General features: G+C 38.0%; 1 protein-coding gene across 1 annotated transcript in view; it reads left to right on the forward strand.

Moving 5' to 3' along the window:
• LOC149807027 (uncharacterized) overlaps positions 1–17,355 on the forward strand; it is a 128,654-nt gene that overhangs the window by 30,497 nt on the left and 80,802 nt on the right. The window contains exons 4-7 of the mRNA XM_089950567.1: positions 633–1,910; positions 5,237–5,340; positions 14,600–14,801; positions 16,027–16,074. Of these exons, the coding sequence (XP_089806693.1) occupies positions 633–1,910; positions 5,237–5,340; positions 14,600–14,801; positions 16,027–16,074 (1,632 nt within the window). The remainder of the gene's footprint in view (positions 1–632; positions 1,911–5,236; positions 5,341–14,599; positions 14,802–16,026; positions 16,075–17,355) is intronic.

Below are 17,355 nucleotides of genomic sequence, written 5' to 3' on the forward strand. Positions count from 1 at the left end.
TGTGTGATTTTGATTTTTAACGTAGCTTTAACAATTTGTCAGTCATATCACTACGATGTCTGCAGTGTGGCAGTTTATAGTGATGTCTAGCACTGGGGCATCATGTTGCAGACATGTAGCATGATGTCCCACGCAACTACATTATCCTGACACCAGGCCGACCAATCCTAACACTAACTTCTTAATGCTGAGCGCCAAGCGAGGCAGCTGTTAGTACCATTTTTTATAAGTTTTTGTTATGACTCGGCCTGGGATCGAACCCATGACCTCCCGCATCCGAGGCGGACGCTCGAACCACTAGGCCACCGGAGCGAAGAGTGAAGATTGAAAATGGTTACAATAGGCCTACACCAGTAGAGCTACCATTACAAGTAAGTATCGAATCCGGTGCTAGGGGATGGAAAACTTCAGTAAGCCACTGCATATCGATGACTTTATAGCCTTGAGGAATGGGCATCTAATTCGTCATCTACTTGTAAAAAGATTCTGAACCTTTTAAACGTGTATCTGACGAAGACACATAGTACTTTAACTACATGTTCCACAATGCATTGTCACATACTTAACACTTTACTGAAAACAAACAAAATAGCAAGAGTAATCCAACCGGCCCAACCTGTTTCTACTTGTAGATGACTGTCCTGAATGCAAGTCAAGCGAAGAGACCAGTTTCCATTGCAACTGTAGTTATGAAACACTCGAGGAAACATGTAAGGAAGTGTGTCGATTCAAGTGCAGGAATATCCAAGGTCTTGATCGAACTAATGGCTGCAAGAACGGTTGCATTACAGGATGGTATGGACAATACTGTAACATGAGCTGTCCTGATACGTGCCTGGGGTGTGACGAGGTAACAGGTCACTGTACCACTTGCATGCCACATGGGACAGGTATTTACTGTAACGATACCTGCCCAGCGGGGCTGCATGGGGCAAGATGTAATAAGCCTTGCCCGACTCATTGCAACCAATGTTTGAATCAAAGTTATTGCAACGAATGCGAAACCGGGCGATATGGCAAATCGTGTGAAAGCCTCTGCCATCATGATTGTTTGACATGCGTAGATGAACCACAAAAATGCACCTCATGCATTCCTGGTAAATTCTTAGATACCGGTAACGTTTGTTTGAACTGTACAGAGAATTGCCTGAGTTGCACTGGAAGAGAAAACTGTATGAAATGTAAAATTGGAAAATATGGACTAAATTGTGAAATGTTATGTCCCCCTAATTGTGTTTCTTGTACTAACAGTGGCCAGTGCCATAAATGTGTCCCAGATAGGCACGGAAACAGATGTGAATGTAACAGTAAATGTAGAAATGTTACGGGACAGTGTGACATGGGTGAAGTGTGTCAGAAGGGCTGTCCACCAATGAAGATGGGAATCTATTGCAACCATTCTTGTCCAAAAAGCTGTTATACATGTGATCAGCTGACTGGAGATTGTTTAACATGCGCTAATGGTTTGTACGGTTCTAGCTGTGACCAGACATGTGGTCATTGCAAAAGAAACAAACAGGGAACAATACAGTGTAAGAAACAGTCCGGTAAATGTGAGGACTGCACGAGTGGATGGTATGGATGGAGATGTAACGAATCCTGCAGCATAGGGTGTCAGACGCCGTCCTGTGATCGATTTACAGGAAAATGCGACCCGTGTGTGACAGGTTTCTATGGACTACGTTGCAGTGAGGAATGCAGCAAGAACTGTTATAATGTGAGCATTACTGGATGTGACAAGCAATCCGGATATTGTATCCATGGCTGTAATCCAGGGTGGTATAATGAATTCTGTCAGAGTCCTTGTAGTACCACCTGTGTGGATAATCTGTGCCATCGGGACACGGGAGTGTGTCTGCTGGGGTGTGTCGACGGCTTCACTGGTGACTCCTGCAGTCTGAGTATCCACAGTACCGTATAGATCTTTATAAATCTGTTTAGATCATGCTGTTATTCATGCTGGTTTGAAAAAGTGTAGTTACGCTTTATAATATATAGTGAGACTGTAGGACTGTTGAATTTAGCAATCTTTGAACATTCTGGGCTATCTAAAAAATGTGCACACGGAACACCCAAATGCACAACACTTTTTAAACATCGGTAGCAGTTATACGTACACACACAGTGGACTAATTTTATGACCGCAGTACTCGAAGCGGGGGAATATTGAACAGGTACCGTCCGTTCATCACAGAAACTCGTTAGCAAGATTGTGCAAAAGAGACTGGATGTAGGCAAATCAGATTTTAAAAGTATATGCATGTGCACATGTAGATAACCTAACTAGATTGTCATGCCAGTGATACAATTGATAAAATGTTCTAATTTTTAAAAATCTTTTTCGACTTAATAACTGAAAAATTTGTTAGCTTGATTACACAGAAACCACTTTACGTCACAGGCACTAATTTATGTCAGTAAAAAATGAAAACACACGATCTCATTCTCTCGATCAACACAGGATGACTATGTTGCGATGATGAAAATCTGACCCCTCCTCAACTCGGTTCTGTTTTTTTAAAAATAATTTAAATTCTTAAAACTAATAGTGTGACTCATAAATGTGTGTTTCCGCTATAGGTTTAACTGTTCAGATAGGTTACGGACCGTACCGTTTCGCAGGATAGATCTAAAGAATTTGGTATTCAATGATCCGAGTCTCATCACTTACTAAGAATAACATTTTCTCATGTTTTTTAAGTTAAATTAGATATTATTATAATAAAAAATACAATGCTTAAATATTCTGACAATATTAATGACTTACACCTTTTTATCCTGTCCTTTTCAAGTCTTTCTCTTTCTTTCTTACCCTAAATTAAATAAGTCTTAATTAGTTATTTGTAAATTGCATGAAATGTGTTAATTAGCTGTTATTTATTTGACCATTGCTTATTTTATGAATATGAATACAAATTATGCGCATGGAAAAATGTATTAATAGCTGCTTCCTAGTGCCTTATCACGATCAAAACATTTAACAAGTTAATAAACTTTACGATAGAAATAGTGATAGTTTATTATATAAAAAAAATTGTTCATAAAAAACCCATAAACGTTCGACAGTGATGAAATGAAAGGTGTCTAAAAGGGATGAAACATTTATTTAGTCCAATAATGCTCCAATTTAAAGCAATTTGTGTTGTTGGTTTAAACGGCATTTCAACAGCAACTCCACGAAATTAGCCCAAAAACCAGTCCGGTGTTACAGAAAGACGTGTTAATGTGTTCGTTTCACAAATGCCCAAAAATATGCTAACATGCACTAGTTGTACATCTGAAATTGTGAAATAGACACGCATTTTGTAATTCAGAAGTTATTTTAGACAAAATGAAACCATTTGTCAACATTTTCGTGGTCAAAATCATTGTTTTCATATGCGCAGCGGTTAGATGTGATATTTTGACATTTAGTGGTAAACAACGCATAAATTACAGTATTTGTAATGCTTGATATTTGGATGAGACTGAAGTACAACTGATTGAAACTACACTTTCTCACATTCCTATATGTGTATTTTGTCAGCGTAGAAGACTGGTGCAGGAAGCTCTTTCCTACCTCACACTTGACTTTTGTTCTGACTCGAGGACTATTTTGACCGTCTACTGCAAGCATAGTTCACACAAAGTAGCGACAACTTCCCGATTTACATAATCACTTGAACATTCTTTAACAATAATAAAGATAAACATCAATTACAACATATGTACAAAGTAAAATGAGCAATGTTTCAAGTTTAGTTTCCTGCAAAGAGGACGTTTTGCACAGTTTGAACTAATTACTAGATTGAACTAGTCACAATTACGGCGTCTTTAATCGAAATTTGAAATGATGAGAAAAAAAAAGCCGTTGTTGTAATCGTTTTCTGTTAATAAAAATATTCATATTCTCATTTTTTTTCTCTGAAGGGTAAATCAATATTCACAATAAGCCAAAATGAAGTCGACCCTCATTTTTCTCTTAGAAATGTGAGGAGAAAAATCCTTTGTGATGATTCAGTATGGGATTGGAAAATTGCAGCATCAGCAAAACTTTGTGCCTGAAGCATAATTCTGACTCTCGGGTCGAATTGTCCTACCTTAATGCTATGTACATAATGAATTATTTTACTTCAAGAGTACAAAGAGCACATTTTATTTGGTACGTACCCTTCCCCATTTGTTAAAAACCATTAATTAAATAACAGAATTTGATACTGCGTAGAACAAACGTTGAAGAGAAGTTTCGTTCTAATACTTTTTATGACTAAATCGCAGACAAATGCATTGTGCATCAAGACTTGACCGTACATATCGCTACGTCAAGATAGACTTGTTATACTTGTGTTACTTAGCAACAGACTTATTGGCCCTTACTGATGATTATCAGCACCCTGCCAGTACTTGACAATGTGCAGTAAGTGGAAAATTGAATACTCCGTCACATACAATGCACTTGCATAGACTGTGACGAAGTGGGCATATAATTATTAATTAATTATAAACATGTAATTACAAATTAATTATGGATATGTATTTATAAATTAATGATAGGCATGTAATTATAAATTAATTATGAGCATATATTTATAAATTAATCATGGGCATGTATTTATAAATTAATCATGGGCATGTAATTATAAATTATTTATGGTCATGTATTTATAAATTAATTACATGCATGTAATTATACATTAATTATGGGCATGTGTTTATAAATTAATCATGGGCATGTAATTATAGATTAATTCTGGGCCTATGATTATAAATTATTTATGGGCATGTAATAATCAATTAATTAATTATCATGCTAGTACTGTTTTATATTTTGGGTTCTTCCGAAATACCTTAGGCTTGCAAAATTGCAGCGTTGTCACAAATGGCCCGATGAGGTCATGTAAGCCAAATGCGTAATTATCGAGCATTACGAATGTATTTTAAAGTCATTTCACACCACTACATTCTACGGATTTGTTAAGTAAAATTATTACTTTTGCTTATGTGACAAACAGAATCTAATTTGTGTGCTCACTCCAGGTGCAATTTATAAAACTCGTTGAATAGTGTCAATCTTTAGCTCGCCGAGCTCCGTAAAATTATTCATTTCGCTTATAAAATATTCGTTTGAAAAAAGCACTCATGTAATATCGTGTATGCTAAAAACTCCCATAATGGTTGATTATGACGTTTTCGTGACGCCGTAGAAATTAATTGGCTTCATGAAAAATTGAGCTGTATTTATATTGCTCCATTGCAGGAGAATATTTGATATCGCTGGACGTGAGACAGATTGGCGCCCAGAACGTTTTGATACAGTGGGACAAGTTAAATTTTACAGATTTTGTACTCGAATCAGTAAAGGTAAAATAAGCCCAATAGTTAATCGTGCTACTTTTACTGTTGATAATTAAGGTGTGCGTGTGTGTGATTTCGATTTTTAACGTAGCTTTAACAATTTTTCAGTCATATCGCTACGATGTCTGCAGTGTGGCAATTTAAAGTGATGTCTAGCGCTAGGGCATCATGCCGCAGACATGTAGCATGATGTCCCACCCAGTCACATTATCCTGACATCAGGCTGACCAGTCCTAACACTAACCTCGTAATGCTGAGCGCCAAGCGAGGCAGCTGTTTGTATCATTTTTGTAAATCATTGGTTCGAACCCACGACCTGATAATTAAGGGGAAATGACAAAGTTTGCCGTATACCATATATAGAGGGGTACATTTCTTTACATTCAATATACTTCTGAGAAAAGAAAGATGATTTTTTTCGACTATGTCAAATTTCACAAATGTCCAAATTTTACACGCATATATTAAAATCTGTACATTGGTTTGATCTAACAGTTTCAGTTGACTATTAATAGTCAAATCTAAATTGTGAATACGCCTTCTTGGTAAATGCATAAGTTTATTAGCTACGGATACTAGATTATTCAGGCTGTTGGAGAAGGTTCCATTCTTGTGAAATATAAGACCTAAGTACTTATATTCATTTACAACATCAATATCGACATTGCATATCTTAAATTTATATGTATGCTTCTTTTCTAAACCAAATATGACTTTTTTTCTCTGTCTTGACTGTAAGTTTCCAGTTATAGGAATATCTACTAAACCTATCAAGAGCATGTTGCATGTCAACAAGATTGTCTGCGACAAGGATGGTGTCGTCAGCGTATAAAAGCAACATAACATTTAACATATTTACAAGGTAAGTATGTTTGGAAGGTGTGATGTGTTGTTCGTCCGTCGAGTTGACGACGACCACTCTAGTCATCCGAGGGTTGGAGGGGCTGGTTCTGTTCTGTGCTTGCGCAGGTGGCTGATAATGCCAATCCTAGCACGGAATGTTCGTTTGCATAAGGGACAGTGGATGAGTGGGACATCTCCAGGAGTGTTGATGGCACGCGTTTTACACGCTTTCCTCTTCAGCTCTGCGGTCGCTGTTATGCTAGATTCGCACAACTTGGATCCTTTGTGCACGGAGGAACGCCAAGTGACTCGATCGCTTACTGTTTGCTCCCAGGAATCAGGGTTTATGTTGAACGCTTTCAGTGTAGCTTTCAGGTTTTCTTTGAAGCGTTTCTTCTGACTCCGTGGGATCGCTGTCGTTGCTGTAGCTTGCCATAAAAGAGTCTCTTAGGCAGCCGGTGTTATGGCATGCGTACAACCGGTCACGCCCATGAGGATGGTGTGTATGCTGGGGAGACCTGCTTGGGAGAGTACTTCAGTGTCTGGAACCTTGTCATACCACTTCATGTTGAGGAATTTCCTTAGACTTGTGGTGTGAAAGTGGTTCATCTTCCTAACGTGGCATTGGTACACAGCCCACGTTTTGCATGCATAAAGTAGTGTGGGGAGTACAACTGCCCTCTAGACCCTTAGTTTGGTCTGGATGCTGATGCCTCTTCTATTGCAGACGTTGGCATACAGTCTGCCGAAAATTGCGCTGGTTCTGGCATTGCGGATCTTCACCTCGTCGTCAACAGTGACGTTCTGTGACAGTTTGCTGCTAAGGCAGATGAAGCAGTTCACTATGTTGAGTTTTGGCCGCTGACGTTGATGTTGGGCTCAACATAGGGCTTTCCAGGGGCCAGGTGATGCAAGAATTCAGTCATTTCGGTACTTATGGTGAGACCGAAGCTTGTGCAGGAGCTGAAGAACTTGTCAGCATTGTTTTGCAGGTCGACTTCTGAGCCAGCGTTGAGAGCGCAGTCATCAGCAAATAAGAATTCCCTGATGGTGTCTGTCATAACCTTGGTTTTCGCTTGAAGCCTTCTGGGGTTGAATAATTTTCCATCTGTAAGGTACCTGATGCCGACTCCAGCATCTCCATCTCTGAAAGCATCGATCAGCATGGCGGAGAACAATACAGTGTCGGTGCAAGAACACAACCCTGCTTGACGCTATTGGTTACTGGGAATGGCTCAGATGTCTCTCCATTGTCCTGGACTCGTGCCTGCATGCCGTCGTATAAATGCTTAACCATGAATTTTAATTTTCTCGGGCATCCATACGTGGCCATTACCTTCCACAAGCCTTCTCTGCTGACAGTATCAAAGGCCTTTGTCAAGTCGACGTAGATGGAGAAATGTTCGGAGTTTTGCTCTTGACATTTCTCTTGTAGCTGCCTCGCAGCAAACACCATGTCGATGGTCCCACGTTCTTTCCGGAATCCTCACTATCTTTCTGGCAGGAATCCCTGGTCAAGGTGCAAAGTGAGGCGGCTCGGTAGGGTTCTGGCGAGTATCATTTCTGCGATTGAGAGCAAGGATATACCCCGGTGGTTGTCGCAGGCCTGGCGGTTCCCTTTGCGCTTATACAGGTGGATTATGGAAGCGTCTTTGAATTCCTGCGGGATCATCTCTTGCTGCCACATCGGTAAAAACAGTTCCGGGAGCCTTTCTATCAGGGCTGTGTCCCCTTCCTCGTAAACTTCAGCTGGGATGGAGTCTGAACCAGGGGCTTTGCCACTGGAGAGCAGACATATCGTTTTCCGTGGACTAATAAAAAAGATCCTATTTCATTTAGATAATAACTTATTTTCGTCAAAGAACTAGGACAGTCTTGAGTTTAGTTTTACGGTAAACACTTTCCCAAAGGAGCTTACTAAAGTAATAGGTTTATAATTTGACATATCCGTTTTGTGACCTTTATTTTAATAAATTGGCACAATAATACCTTTAGTCCATCTATCTGGTGAGTAGCCAATATTCAAGATTACATTAAAATGTTGTAATACACGTTTAACATTACAGCAATTGACCTTTGCATATATTCATTTAATACATTATCAATTGAACCTGCTTCATTACTTTTTATTAACGAGTTTTAATATTTCTTCAGCTGTAATTCGGTCATTCAAACAAGAATTTTAGACAACATCCGCCGATTTAACCGTTTCTGGTTTTACACGATCGTCATTATCTGTGTTCACTGAGTTTATTTCTTTAAAATATTGTAAACGTTCTTGCATATCATTGCTCCAAGCCAGTATTTCTTGCCGAAAATATTTATCATATTCCAGTTACTCTTTGGACCTCTGGACTGCACAGTGCGTAGTTTCCTTTGCAAGGATTTTGAAAACCGACATTTAACCTAGTAGCTTTACTCGCTTCATTTATTCTGAGTTCGTGGACTTTCCTATACAAATGGTAATGTTTTCTGGCTATCATACACTCACTCTCAAACCATGGCATAGTCAGTTTTGTTCCTGCGTGTATTGGCAAAACTTACAGCTTTATGTCCTTTTTAGAGAAAATGTTAGTTTAGCAGAGTTTATTTAAAAAATATGATTAATGTCACTGATGATTATAAGGAAATGAAGAAGTAACTTAAATAGCTATGTTGACCTCATCAATGAGTGACTAGTTATTAATTTACGGCACTAGCCTTAAAATATTTCAACTCACCTGACTTAACTTTAGTCCTTTTAAGCTAATATTTAGCCTACTGTCCGTGGACCATTGAAGTTAACAAAAGAGAAACTTATTTGACTTAAGATTCAGAAATTAATCTTCTTGACTATGCTTCTAATATCAAATATAAGTTGGCAAAAGTTTGTGAAGTAGCAAGAACTAATCTTTACTCAGTAAAAAATGAAATTAAGGTATGACAAAAGTACCAAATAAAGGAGTTTCCATCCTGATAAAATTCTGGCTTTCTTGCCCATGCCACAAGACCCTCATCTGGCTAAATACTTTGGCACTTATGCAGTTAACACTCTGGGAAGCGAAAACAAGAACAACTTTGCCATATAAATATGTTATGGGAGTGTGTTGATAGAGATAGCCTAGTTATTCATGCAGTCAAGTTAGTTGTAACTGTCCAACACTGTCAGGATTTAAGCGATGGAATGTGATCGGACTGTAGTGACTTTGGTGTAACCAGTCTTTGGAATGTATAAATATTGAATAATCTTGACCAGAAACTTTCACATTTTCAGCAACAAGAACACCCATGAGAGATGTCCAGTTGGTGGTTGTGCAGCGTCTGCTGTGGATATGTATCCGAAGACGGGAGTGGCAGTCCTTGCTGCACTTGAAGGTTGAGCCTGCTTTGGGTTTAACCTGCTTCTTCTTCCTCTGCGATCGCTTTTCATCAGCTAGTACGCGTAGCTTGTCCTCGGCGGTGTTCAGACCAGTGATCGGAGCATGTCGCGAGCTGGAACCGTCTAGAGCAAGCTCTTCCCAGGTGTTGACATCGATGTCAAGGGCTTTCACGTCGCGCTTGCAGACATCCTTGAAGCGAAGATATGGCCGTCAGGTTAATCTTTTGGCAGCGGCAAGTTTCGAATAAAGAATGTCTTTGGGGATCCATCCGTCATCCATCCGACGTACATGGCCCAGCCATCTGATGCGACGATGGCGGAGGAGTGTGACCATGCTGGGAATCCTTGCACGTTCAAGCGCTTCGTTGTTTGTTATTCGATCGGTCCAGGTGATCCCAATTATGCGTCGGAGGCATCGCATGTGAAAGGCGCCCAGTCTTTTCTCTTGTGAGGCGTACATAGTGCTTAGCACGCAGGCATGATACACGGAGATCTTAGTGTTCAGGGTCAGCACACTGTTGCTCCACATTCTCTGCGACACCCTGCAGACAGTTCTTGATGCCTTTCCAATCCCCTTGTTGAGCTCAGTATCGAGCGAGAGGTTGTTGGTGATGGTAGAGCCGAGGTACGTGAACTGACTGACTACCTCAAGTTCGTAGTTGTTGATGATGATGCTTAGGAGTCCGCATCCTGAGCCATCACGTTTGTTATCTTTAGGCTGATGGTCAACCCAAACTCATCGCATGCTTTAGCAAAGCGGTCCATCAAGCGCTGTAGCTCAGCTTCTGTGTGAGTGGCTACAGCATCATCGTCTGCGAAGAGCATGTCCCTGATGGTTGCTTCACGCACTTTGCTCTTTGCTTCCGTCGTACCAGGTTGAAGAGTCTGCCGTCTGATCGCGTGTGCAGGTAGATCCCTTCTGTGGACGTCCCAATGACGTGCTTGAGCAAAACAGTGAAGAAAATGTCGAAGAGCGTGGGGGAAAGGACGCAGCCCTGTTTGACTCCGCTGCGGATGTCGAAGGGGTCGGACGTTGAGCCATCGTACTGCACTGTGCCTTTCATGTCATCGTGGAAGGACTGAATCATGCTTAGCAGCTTTGGAAGACATCCAATTTTCGCCTAATTGTGAAGAGTCCGTCTCTGCTGACCATATCGAACGTATTGGCGAGGTCTATAAAGGCCAGGAAGATGGGTCTGTGTTGTTCTCTGCATTTCTCCTGCAGTTGCCTGATGGAGAAGATCATATAGATTGTGGACCTCTCAGTGCGGAACCCGCATTACAACTCTGGATAAACTCTGTCAGCAATCGTCTACATTCTGTTCATAGTGACGCGTGCGAAATCAATAACCACGATGCTGAGAAGGGACATGCCCCTGTAGTTGTTGCAGTCGCTTATGTCGCCCTTGTTCTTGCACATGGTTACGATGTTGACGTCTTTCATGTCCTGAGGCACTGCACCTTCATCTCAGCACTGGCAAAGGAGGTCGTGCAGGTGTGTGAGCAGCACGCTGCAGCCGCACTTGATGACTTTTGCTGGGATACCATCTTTTCCTGGGGCTTTACCTAAGGACAGCTTCTCTAATGCCTTTTTTAGTTCGGCTATAATAGCTTTAGAAAATCTCCACACTCCAGGCCATAGGCATATTAGCACGTTCTAGACTATACGCACATCAACACATTCAATATTCCAATTTATTTGAAATACTACTGGAATTCAATTGGAACTTTATACATTTGGACTTGTAATAGACCTTTTAGGACCATCTGGGATTTAATTCACAATACTGTGAGTTCTTTTTAATTTTTTTTCTTTGTATCATATGGAAATAAATTATTTATTGAATTTTACAAAACTTTATGGTTTTTGCTCTTTTATGTTACTTAGTTTAAGACCGTATGGTCGTAACACCATGCATTCGACAAATTTCGCTAGTGACTAATCTAATATTAACACCATTCGCACATGGCTGTAAAATTGATTCAGTAAAGAAGGAAGAGAGATAGGTGTGTACTTTTAAGCGTATCTGAGAAGTTGGAAGCTAAATAAGCACATATCATAAATAATATGCTTAACCTTTTTCTTTCATTTCGTTTACAATTTATTGTTATGTATATTTGATTTAATTTATATTTGATTTGATATAATTGTTTGTAAGTTTTAAAATCTTTTTATTTTTAATTTCATTACATGTGAAAGTAATGTAATTTTGTTTACTACGAATTTGGTATTTTTTCAGAAAATTCAGTTTGACCTGACTCTTTTCCTAAACACCTTATAATAGAAACACTCTTTCTATTTTTGACTTAGTTCCTGACATTGATTCAGAAATCACTGAGACAAGTAAACAACTTTCTATTTTTATTTTATTCTCGGAGCAAAATAATTGTGTTTTTTTTTATTTATTAAGGTCATACTGGGAATACGTGACTTTATATGTAAACAGCCTCTATTTCGCAATTCTGGGTTTTCCGAAATTGCGCAGTAGTTAGATTTATTAGTGATGTTTAGAGAGATATTTCTCAGTCGGGCTTCTAAACACTAGGACGTAAAGGTGTTCCTTTTGTTGTGACAGTTTGGAGTTATATTTTAATTTGTATTCAAATTATTTTGATTATTTAAAGATTAATTCTTATTCCAGGGAAATATTTGAGTGCTAATGCAATTCTTGGACAAAGACTTTTCTTTAAATTTTATTCGGGAATTCAAAAGCCGCAATATTACTGTCTGTGGAATAATAAAAAACTGTAGATGCTACAGCACCATACTGACCACAGTATACGTCATCGCCTTCCATTTTGGATATTTCGTCGGGACTCGAACTTGAATTCATTAGAATATTTCATTACTAGGACTTAATTTAATTCTTGGACTATTCTTGGATTATTTTTGGATTTGATTCTTAAAACCGTAAGTTCTTATTTTTCCAATTGTACAGTGTCTTCCCAGGAAAATAAATTATTTGTTAAATTTTTCAAAGTTTGTTTTTTCGTTCTTTCTTTTGTTAGTGTTTATTAGAGCCTAAACTTATAACATAAGATTATTTATATTTGAAACAAAGTAATCTAGAAAAATATCACATAATGATAATATCACCTACAGTTTCCGACATAGCTTGGTGTTTTCTTTATTCTTTTAACAACCGTTACGTTTTTAAATTGTGGGGTCGAGCTTTCGGCTGAAATTGGTTGATCAACGTGATGTCGGCGATCAACATCGGATTAATTCCTACATATGTGAACATTGGTTACGTTTCTCTGTTCGTGCGAGGAATTAATGAATCTTTGATATTGTTAAATTTTAAAGGAACCTAACGACTTATAGGACCAATATTTTTAGAGATCAGGATTTATTCATCTGATCTGACATATACGACCTTTTGCACGTAACGGCGGCATTGGGGCTTTAACCTATGATAGTGAGTATCGCTGAAGGCCATTAGAGTTTAGAGTATGGAACTCAATGGGTCATTTATGCCATAATCTCACTAGTAATTGCGCCTGTCAGTGTTTGTTATTTTTTTTTAATTTCTTCGCCAAGGCCGATAGACTGATTCTAAACAAAACTGATGGAAATGTTCCATACGACTTGTTCCGTCATATTTCTGTCTGGACTAGTTTTCATAGCAGGGTTGTGGTTTCCATAGCAACTATTTAGAAACAACTATTTGACTTATCATCCAGAAAGGTTTAGTAATTTTTCGTGAAAGTTGATAGAGACAGTTCCTTAGGACAATCTCTACCTAAATTGTATCCTGCGTTATTTTTTAAACATTTAAAGCAGTATTGTACCGTGCAAGGCAAAAAGACGGAGAACCTATTATCAACACCAATTATTGAGCCAATTTCCTCAAGATTTCCTAAAACTTTAAAAGACTTGATGCCTAGGACATGCTGCCAAAATTGATGTGGAGTGTCAGACTTAGGAATGTTGTGAATTCTCAAACAATCAGGATGAATACCTATCATCAGCTTCTTAAAACACTTAAGCGGACTCAGAGAGATACATAAAAACCTGACTGAAATGATTCTGTTTCATCTGTTAGCGGCCATCCTTTCATTAATGTCTCTAAATGTTTTCATGACAGTGCCGGTGTGACATCAAACATCACCATCACCGACATTAGTGAAAATAGCAAATATAAACTCATTTTACCCATTTCATCTAGATTTGGTCTCTAATTGGTAATAATGATGATGATGCTGATAGACAATGCGACCAGTGTAAATACAAAATATTAAAAGCCCCCAAACAACAAAATTCTCCGAATAAAATAAGTAAACTTATAAATTTTGATCAAATTTGAGAGGAAGGAGTTTTTGACTGAGTTATTGCTTGTGTCTAATAGCAATCGGAACATCGCTTGGCCTTTTCTGTCAAGTCGAGATGTAACCTTGCCTGTAATTGTAGGAATGTACATAAATTTGATGGATTTGATGATTCTCCTCCGGAGGAGTACACCTCATGTGTCACGACTGCGAAGACCATTAATGTCTCCATTTGTGACTTTGTCTCCTTCTTCTGCTATAATGTGCAACGTGAACAAAAATAGTTCGGAATAAAGTTCTTATTCGCGTCGAATCACATCTGAGATTTCTTGCTTGACTTGACGGAAAAGTCCAGGGTATTCCAATTAGGTCTATAAGGCAAGAAATCTAGCACCCACTTGGACCGCTTGTTTATACTTTCATATGAAATTAGCAGCAATTTGGCTTTCAATTGAACAACGTCACTGTAGCCAGTTTTAGACATAACTAAATTAGTAGGCATGACGACATAAAAGCAGTTCTTTGATTCAAAGTTGAACGTCGATATGATGATCAGTCTCAGAAATCTTTATTTTTTTCGTTCGCTGCATAATCTTTTAAAAAATGATTATTTTCCTGATCACAACTGCCCCCGCTTCCGCCATCGTCGTCGCAGTAGTAGTGATATTAGTGCATAAGGGAGGATGACAAAAACGAAGACTGACAAAAGATTCTTTCATTTTTATGTTATCTTAAATCATGTATGTGTATTAAGGAGTTCATTCAAAATAAATATGTCAGTTGTATTGTTTCCAGAGAGTGGTGATAAACCACAAGATGTCAGGGACCTTGGCTGTTGATGTACATGACGTGTCCGACTGGAAAACAAAGACAAATTTTCTCCTTCGAGATGTCGATCCGAACAACAAACACACTTTTCAACTGGTGGTATTTTTCGAACTTCGATCGCAATCTCCAATCATATCCAAACCAGCAGAATTCGAAGTTGTTCCTCGAGGTGGGTTGATGTTTGTGTATACGAGAACAAGGGAAAACGAAAATGACAAACAATATATATCCTTTTGTATTCAGTTTAAAGACATAGTATCTTTTCGAGCATGGCTATGGCTTATCAGTTTGTATCTTTCCCGCTACCTCACAAATTTCATGTACTAAATTTTGTATATCATCCAATGTGCATCGTGAATGTCCGCGCGTCCACGTTTGCTATTTTCTCAACATCCCTAATATCATTCCTACAAAATTAGGGTGTACCATTCTGCTATCAAACATTTCAGTTTGGTATAAATTATTTTTTCCACTTCCAAATTTGGCCGATATTTCAATGGCATTTTAAACAATTTTGACGAATGTTTCAAAATACTCTTTTAACAAATTATATTTAATTTAATGGAAATAATCCCGGTATTAAAGTTATTCAGATTTGTACAGATGGTGCCCATCCACATTCAAATCTGTCTGCCATCAGTAAAAATGTAAAGAGATTTCAATTACTTGTTTCTTGTTTTTCAAATGCCAATCGATCATTTACAGACATTTTAGACGCAGAACTCTTGCATGCAAAGATCTAATTTCTTAAATACAAAATGACGATCATCCATAAAATAGAAAGAGTTTCAAGGATTCTCAAAAGCTACTCAAGAAATTTTAAAAGCTATGAGAACGCATGCTGGCATCGAGGTCTTTCGAGATCTGTATTAACTAAAAAAGATTACCACAATTAATGACTACCAAATACAGGACAACCTCAAACTGACTGTTATCTCAATGGGTACGTAACACTTATTTCTACCAGATTCAATGGGGAATATCCAGGTGACAACGAAATGTAAATTTTATGCAAAATTATGTCCGTCCAACTACCAACTGGCACATATTTGAGCTTATATCTCTAACACTGATAAACGAAACCGATCTAAGCATTGTAACCATTATTAACAAAATAAAACGCACTTGTTTATATTTAATTAAAAATAATAATAGCAATAACAATTAAACAACATCCGCTGCTACCTTATACAAATTTGGCGATAGAGTATTATGCATTTTTTGGCGCACGGAGTCGACTATGTCAAAAGAAGATTCAATGAAAGATGCCAGATGACCAAACGTACTACTGCTTCGTTTGAATGGAATATATTTACCATTACCTCACGGATCGTTGTCATTCTGTTTAATCCGATATGTATCTTTTTTCATACTTTATATTATTTTTTATTCAGCCTCCGATGAATCGATGCTTCACCTGACGCAAGATGTGGAGATATTTGGTAATAAAGCCCTATTATAGATTTGAAAAAGAACAGTATTGCATACAGTTTAAATGTCACATGCTTGATCTGGGGGTTTCGATACAGCTGTTCAAACTGTAAATCCGTATCACACAACCAGATTCGAACTATTTAGGTTTCTTCGTTGACGTCATCACGTAGATATTTTCAGATGCAGTGAATCGAACTTTCATAAATCCTTATTTGTTTTGAAATGCATTGATACAATAAAGCTAAACATATTTAGAAATCGTAAAAGAGGAAATGTGTAACAAATACAAAAGCGCATTCGCATTTTGTTATGAATAGAAGAAAACAAATCGATTGATATGGCTTATGAATACGTTTCGGTCTGATGGCCTCGACGTATCCCTACGCAATATCAAACTCTTTCTTTCCGACGACCCAGAACAAAACACGTATGTAGTTTTGTGTATATATCATTTCAGAATGAACAAATGAGAGAATGCCATTGTCAAAAATGACATTTACAACTTCAGGCAATCTTTGCTGAGTAAAGCGCATTTAAAAGAGAAAGAAAGCCTGATTATATATGATACATGTTCATATTTAAATAAACTTAAGGATCTGCATGTATGCACATTAGCTATTACTGATACCATAATTTACGTAGGAAAATTGTAGTTTTGATCCAGACGAGCAGTAACAGTGCATTGGCGGCTCTTGCAGTACGAAGTAACTCACAGTACAACTTAGATTTCTAGTTTTGAAAACAGACTATAACGTATAAGGGCAACTACTCTTCAGGATGGTAGTGTTTTTATTTGGCTTAGCTAAAAGACAGTTGCGGAGTTCAATCCCTATCAATTGTATCCTACTTCATTGGTCACAGCAATAATTCAGCATGACGAAAAATCCAGTTTCTTACTCGGAATAATAAGACTATAGATTGAATTACCATTACCTCAGCAGCAAATTACATGGTCTACATGAAATATATTTACCAACTTTGGGACTTAATGTATATTTAATACCCATATGTTTAATATGTTGCCTACCATTATGCAAACAACACCACCAACAACAACAACAGCAGCAGCAGCAACAACAACAACAACAACAACAATAATAATAATAATAATAATAATAATAATAAATAAATAAATAAATAAATAAATAAGAAGAAATGTGCGACATCTAATTCTAGAGCGTCTGGCAAAATCTCATATTAAAGTGGAATAAATGATGACATTCAGTAGCATTTGGGACCTCAAACGAATCCACACATATGAGATAAATACAGTTTATGTTACTACTGTA

The sequence above is a fragment of the Sinohyriopsis cumingii genome, chromosome 1 (genome assembly GCF_028554795.1).
Source record: "Sinohyriopsis cumingii isolate HCF-2022 chromosome 1, ASM2855479v2, whole genome shotgun sequence".
In the NCBI taxonomy this organism is placed as follows: domain Eukaryota; kingdom Metazoa; phylum Mollusca; class Bivalvia; order Unionida; family Unionidae; genus Sinohyriopsis; species Sinohyriopsis cumingii.